The 6846-nt window shown below is 62.2% G+C and overlaps 1 protein-coding gene across 1 annotated transcript; it reads right to left on the bottom strand.

The window, feature by feature from the left end:
- Positions 1–224: 224 nt before the first annotated feature.
- HMG20B (high mobility group 20B) lies at positions 225–6705 on the bottom strand. Its single transcript, XM_031062232.1, has 9 exons — positions 6593–6705; positions 4251–4350; positions 3800–4003; positions 3494–3614; positions 3333–3385; positions 2983–3058; positions 2594–2809; positions 2058–2190; positions 225–1384 (listed from the first exon to the last, which is right to left on the bottom strand). The coding sequence occupies exons 1-9, from the start codon at positions 6628–6630 to the stop codon at positions 1372–1374; spliced, it is 954 nt and encodes a 317-aa protein (XP_030918092.1). The 5' UTR covers positions 6631–6705; the 3' UTR covers positions 225–1371.
- Between the last annotated feature and the right edge of the window lie 141 nt (positions 6706–6846).

Here is a 6846-nt window from a genome sequence, read left to right as displayed (position 1 = left end):
GCACCCGGGAACCTGAGCCGGTGGTGCAGGTCACCCGCGGGGATCGGGTGAGCTCTGCCACGTAGGAAGAGCCCCGGCCCCGAGCCAGCACCATCACATCCCCCCAGGCGGGGCTGGGGGCTGCAGTGATGGGCTCAGGGCTGCCACGCACGGATCCACCCCACAACCAAGCCCGGGATCAGCTCCAGAGCTCCCGCTGAGCACAAACACACAGGGACCAGAGCGGTTTTCTCCCACATTTATTTGCTCCCATCTCCATCCCCTGCGCAGCGGCAGCAGGAGATGGCAAATGGCAGATGCACAGCGCAGGCCCGGCAAGCGAGGGAGGGGTGGGAACACCCCGGTCCCCGGCAGAGCCAGGGCCAGGGCCAGGCCCATGTAGTGCTAAGTAAGAAAATAAGACACTCTCTAATTACACAGTCTGAGATTAATGACAGGCAGTCCCGGGGACACCAAGCCTGACCCCGGTTGCCAGCACAGTGGTCCCACAAGAGCAGGGGGGCTCAGGCAAAAGGGGCAGGGGGCAAAAGCCAGTGCAGCACACCCAGGGTCCCTGCGGGGCAGGAAGGGGTTGGTCACAGCTCCCCTGCTACAGGGTCCCCACCCTAGGACAAGGTGGGTCCCAGCTCCCCTCTTCCAGGGGTCCCCCACCATGGGAGGGGGTCAGTCCCAGCTCTCCTCTGCTCCCTGTCCCAGGAGGGGGTCACAGTTACAGCTTCCCTCTGGTCTAAAGAGTTTTATTGCTTTCAGGAGCTCACTGCCTGGTCCCAGACACAGAGGGGAAGGAGGGGAGCCAAGCAGGGTGACAGGGGCAGAGGCTGAAGGCACGTATCAAATAAAAGCTGAGGCAGGTGGTGGGAAGGAGCTGCCCTCAGGCCCTTGCAGGGATGGGACCAAGAGGTTCCCAGGCTGGCCAGGGGACAGGAGGCAGCACCAGAACCAAGGGGGTCCCAGTCACCCCCCACTGCCCCCATTCCCCACAGCCTCAGTTCACCCTAAAGGGATGTGTCCCCTCCAGCCCCAAACCCACCAGTGCCTCCCCTGCCCCAGACAGGCTTCAGGGAGCCCCTGGTTGGCAAGGCAGGGCTGGGGGCCCAGGGGAGAGCCAGGGGTGCTCACACCAATGCTGACCCTCTCCCAGCACTGCCCCAGCTGGGCTCTCAGCCCTGTCACCGCTTGTTCCCCAAAGCTCAAGGTCCCTGGAGCTGGTGCAGCCGTGGGTCGGGTGGTCTGGGCTGGGGGTCTCTGCTGCAGGAAGGTGCAAGGGGAAGAGGGAGCAGCCAGAGCCCCTGCAGAGACTGTCCCCTGAGTGAGCTCCAAGGGACAGACCCAGGATCCAGCCAGGTCCGGGGTCTTGAAGGACTGGTCCGCTCACAAGTGTTCACTGAGAAGGGAGAAAAGCACAGCTGAGTCACAGAATCCCACAATGGCTTAGATTGGAAGGGGGCCTAAAGTTCATCCAGCTCCTCCCCTGCCATGAGCAGGGACACCTTCCACCATCCCAGGCTGCTCCAAGCCCTGTCCAGCCTGGCCTTGGGCACTGCCAGGGATCCAGGGGCAGCCCCAGCTGCTCTGGGCACCCTGTGCCAGGGCCTGCCCACCCTCACAGGGAACAATTCCTGATTCCCAAGATCCCATCCAGCCCTGCCCTCTGGCAGTGGGAGCCATTCCCTGGCTCCTGTCCCTCCAGGCCTTGTCCCCAGTCCCTCTGCAGCTCTCCTGGAGCCCCTTCAGGCCCTGCCAGGGGCTCTGAGCTCTGCCTGGAGCCTTCTCTTGTCCATGTGAGCAGGCCCAGCTGTGCCAGGCTGGCTCCAGAGCAGAGGGGCTCCAGCCCTTGGAGCATCTCCATGAGCTTCCCTGGACTTTTTCCAACAGATCAGCACCTTTGGACATGGGGACAGCTCCTGGATTCAAGGACTGGGCTTCCCTCTCCCACAGCTCCCTGGAGCAGCTGCACCATTCTCTGCCCATCTCTGTCCACACCTTTCCTGCTCAGCTCCCATCACCACCAGCTGGAGTTCAACCCTGCAGTGCCACGCTCCCAGCCCTGCACTCACCTGGCAATCCGGGACAGGATCTCCTTGACACGCAGCACCAGCGGCTCGTGCTGCAGGGGGTTGCTCTCGATGGCACTATGCAGTTTGGCCATGTAGAAGTCCAGGGTGCTCAGCGTGGGGGTCTCCCCAGTGCCTGTGAGGTGACAGCCCAGTGAGCAGGACCAGCAGGTCCCCACTCCACCATGCTCATGTGCTGGGAACTACAGAAGGGATCCCAGCACCAGATGCCATCTCCTGCAGTGGCACAAGCCCAGGAGCACAAGGATTTTGGCCAATCTGTGTTGCAGCTGTGAGTGTGACTCCAGAGAAGGAGAGATCCCAGCCTGCCCTGTCCCAGGACAGGGAAGCCAGCTGGCTGTCACATCCCTGGGCTTCCCAGACAGCTCCCATGTGCTGCAGGATGCCCCCCCAGCAGCAGATGGGCACTTAGCACCACCCCACTGCCCCACAGTGCTGCCCTGTATGGGATGGGGGACCCCTCGGTGCCCAGGCAGGGTTCCCAGCAGTCGGGGGGTCCCACAGCTGCCCCAGCTCACCGGGGATGGGGAGGGAGGCGAAGCTGGCAGTGAGGGCCTGCCGCACGGACTGGAGCTGCTGCTGCAGGGCCAGGGTCTGCCTCTCCTCCTGCACCAGCTCCTGCTCCAGCTTCTCCTTGGCGCAGTTCATGCTCTCCGTGTGCTTTTGCAGGATGGCATTCTGCTCCTCAAACTCCGTGTTCATCTTGCGCAGGCGCCGCAGCTCGGCCTCCCGGGCTGTGGGACAGCACCGTGTCCGTGGGGACAGGCCCTGGAGAACCCCTCATCCCAAACCCAAACCCCAGCCCACACACGGCTCTTCCCAGCAGCTCTGTGTCCCCAACGCCCAGGCTCTAGCCAGGACCTGCTCCCTCCACACAGCCTTCCCAAGGACCCTCCACAGCCCCTACCCTTGTTTTGGTCCAAGAACTCCTCGGTGAAGATGGGCACATCGAAGGTGGAGAAGGTGTCGCTGCACTCACCAGCCTGAGGGACAAGAGGGAGGGGTTGGGCAGGGCTGGGCCCACCAGAGGGGACCCCAACACCTTGGGGCCGGGCTGATGAGGGCACCAGGACAGGGTGAGGGCTAGCCCTGTCTGGCAAGTGGGGAGGGAGGACAGCTATGCTCTGCCTCCCACCTCCCCAGGAACCTGGGACTCACAGCCCCAGACCTCCCTCTGCCCACCCACACCTGCAGCCAGCCCAGCAGTGTGATGTGCCTCAGTTTCCCCACACACACGCAGATCTGACAGAGCCTTACCTTGTGTGGGTGCCCGTTGAGTAGGGTGTTCACACCCACCGTGCCCACGTCCTCTGCAGGGGAGGAAGGAGGTCACTCAGGGCCCAGCCTCATGTCCCCAAAAAGCTCTGGGAGCACCTGGCTGGATCCTGGATCCTGCAGCCATTGCTCCCACAGCCCACCTTTTTTGATCTTTTTCTCCTGGATCTTCTCTGTGCACATTTTGTAGGCCTCTGACTGCTGGTACTCCCGCAGCTCCTTCATGTACTGCTGCTTCTCCCGCTCTGCCTCGTCCAGGTACCGCTGTGGTGGGTCACAGAGGGGTTCAGCCTGACCCCACCCAGCCCCCCGGGAGCTGCTGACCCTCCCTGCCCAGCTCCCCCTCCCCAGCACTGGGCCCAGCACCTTTCTTGGAGCAAGCTCAGGGGTTTGGGGAGCAGGCTCTGGAGCTGCCCAGCCCTGGGGGGGTCTCCCCTGGGGGCCAGTACCTGCTTCTCTGAGAGCTGCAGTTTGCTCCACTCTGCTCCCAGCATCTTTGTGATCTCTGGGAAGGGCAGGTCGGGATGCTGCGTGCGGATCTGCTCGCGCCGCTCGTTCAGGAAGCGCACGTAGCCCGTCACGGGGGCTTTGGGGCCGTTGGGAAGGATCTTCTTCCTCTTCTTGCCCTTGGGCCAGCCCCTCTTCTTCACCGGCTGGCACCATGGGGAAGGGACAGCCCATCAGGGATCAGAGCCATTGCATCAGGGAGCAGCCCCCAGGCCCAGCAGGGCCATGCAGCCCTCAAGGCAAAGTCTGAGCCTTTCCCTGGCCCATGGCCACAGCCACGGACTCACATGGGCTGGTGCAGGGCGAGCATAGGGGCAGGGACAGCCCCAGGCTGGGCACTTGGGCCCCACTCCCAGGGATGGTGTAAGAAGGGATGCGGGCTCTGGGACTCACCTCCTCCTCCGGCTTCTCGCCGCCCACCCGCGCCGACTCTCCCTTCTCCTGTTTGATGGCCACCAGGAAGTTCCCATGCTGAGCCTTGCCCGTGGCGTGTCTGCAGCCAGAGAGTACTGTCAGAGAGCGCTGGGACACCACGGGGACCAACAGTGACACATCCCCCAGCAGCATGAGCTCACACTCACCAGATTCCCCAAACCCAGCACTGGCCATGGAGCCCTTGTTCCCATGAGGGGAGGCTACAGCAGAGCCATGGCACTGAAGCAGAGCCCACCACCTGAGCAGGGCAGCCCTGCACACTAAAGCTGCCCTGAGGTCTGGGGGCAGCCCTGGGACTCCTCAGGGACATTTGGATGGGGGTTGGCTCTTGGGGTCAGGTAACATTGACAGTCACATCCCTGCCTGTCACCTGGGCTTGGGACACATCTTAGTGGGGAGTCCCAAGGGACTCTGTAAAGGAGCAGGAGCCACAGGGGTTTGGATCCTGGCACCAGGGGCACCACCTGGAAGCATCACCCACACCCCAGGAACCTGGAGGCAGAGGGTGAGGGCAGGGCACTGGCTTGAGCTGCTCCAGCCACAACCACCCCAGCAGGTTTGTGCTGCCTGTGACACCTCCCCAGCACCTTGAGCGGCTGCAGGGCCCAGCCCCTGTCCCCAGGTCACTGCCACGGCTTCATGGATCAGCAGCTGCTTCAGGCAGAGCCTCCCTGCCCCACCGAGCACCCTGGGTGGGTAGAGCCTCCATGTCCCACCACAGCATCACACTGGGGCTCCTCAAGCCCCCTGGCAACTCCTCCAGCTGGCTCCATCTCCCAGCCCTGTCCCATTCACACCCCAGGGTCCTCAAGGCAGCTCCTGCTCTGCTGGAAACGTCCTCACCACATCAGGGGAGCCACAAAGGGCTCCTGAGTATCACCAAGTGATACTGAGTGATCCTGAGTACCACCAAGCGATGCTTGCTTGGGTTCCAACCAGGTCCCCAGACTTGGGAACCAGCCCAGGGCCAAACACAAGCCCTGGCACAGACATGTGCCAAAGCCACAGCGATCCCAACCTGCTCAGGATGCACCTTGGAATTTCCCTTGTGTTTGCCACATCATGTAACTGGAGCAAACCCCAATCCCCACAGAGACCCCAAGCTACCAGTAGCCATTTATCACCCAGACGAGCCATCCTTGCAGTTAATTTAGGGGGCCCCTTCTGTGAGCCTGACACTGCAGTGGCCCTTGTAGAAAAAGTGGGACAAGTTCCTCCACCAGGATCAGAGGCAACCAGTGCCACATTCACAAAAAACCCTACAGGAAGGTGTGAGACTGGCTCACTTCCAGCTCCTGAGGAAAAAGAACCCTCTGAGACTATGCAGGGTCATGGCCAGCCTCTGGCTTTATCAGCTGTAAGAGCAATGTTCCCAGTGATGTCCACAGCATCATCATGTTTGCCAGGAACACACTGACACCCTCCAGCACCAGACAGATCACCCTCCCCCCTCGTGATCCAGATTCCTCGAATGCCTAAGGATGTTTTAAAACGTAAAGTTATCTCAGGCAAGATTCCTCCTCAGCCAGTTCACTCTGGCATTCACCTCCCTCCACCTCTGAGGCACTTCCCCATCCACCACCCTCGTGTCAGGAGGGCCAAGGACAACTCAGGACAGTACAAGTCTCAGAGGATTTCAGCGCTTGCTGATTCTGATCTCTGAATATGCTTAGAATCACAGAATCCTGGAATATCCTGAGCTGGGAGGGACCCACAGGGATCATTGAGTCCAACCCTGCACAGGCACCCCAAGAACCCCACCCTGAGCACCCCTGGGAGCTCCTGGAGCTCTGGCAGCCTTGGCACCATTCCCTGGGGAGCCTGGGCAGTGCCCAGCAGCCTCGGGGGGCAGAACCTTGCCCTGAGCTCCATGCCAAGGCCTGGCCCAGCTCCAGCCCTTGCTGGGCTCCTGTCCCTGTCCCAGAGCAGAGCTCAGCCCCTGCCCCTGTGCCTGCCCTGGGGAGGAGCTGCAGCCCCCGAGGAGCCTCCCCTCAGTCTCCTGGGCGGCAGCTGAACCAGCCAAGTGCCCTCAGCTGCTCCTCAGGGCCTTCCCCAGCTCCGTGTCCCTCCTCTGGGCACTCTCCAACAGCTTTGGATCCTTCTGATCCTGTGGTGCCCAAAGTGCCCCCAGCCCTGGAGGTGAGGCTGCCCCAGGGCAGAGCAGAGTGGGACAATCCCCCTCAGCACACACAGACCACCCCCAAGGCTTGGAAGGGGATGAGTTTCTGCTGCTCTTTCACCAGGGGCACTGACACACACCAGGGTGGCCAGAGGAGGTTCTGGCAGGTGGTGGCACTTACAGCAGGGCGGCAGGCGGCTGCTTGGTGCTGTGGGCCATGGGCAGGGGTCTCGCTCAGTACCCTGTGGGCAGAGCACAGTTGGCACTGTCATCAGGCGGTGGTGCCCCTGCTGAAACCCCCCTCGGAGGTGTCTCCTTCATGGGGAAATCACAGAACCTCTCCCCAAATGACATCTCCTCCCCAGCCAGCCCCTCACTGGCCTCTCCACCCACCCCACCCCCCAGGATCCTGGCACAAGCTCCAGCCCGCTCCCA

This window comes from Geospiza fortis, unplaced genomic scaffold, assembly GCF_000277835.1.
Source record: "Geospiza fortis unplaced genomic scaffold, GeoFor_1.0 scaffold254, whole genome shotgun sequence".
In the NCBI taxonomy this organism is placed as follows: Eukaryota; Metazoa; Chordata; class Aves; order Passeriformes; family Thraupidae; genus Geospiza; species Geospiza fortis.
This window is presented reverse-complemented; position numbering and strand designations above follow the sequence as displayed.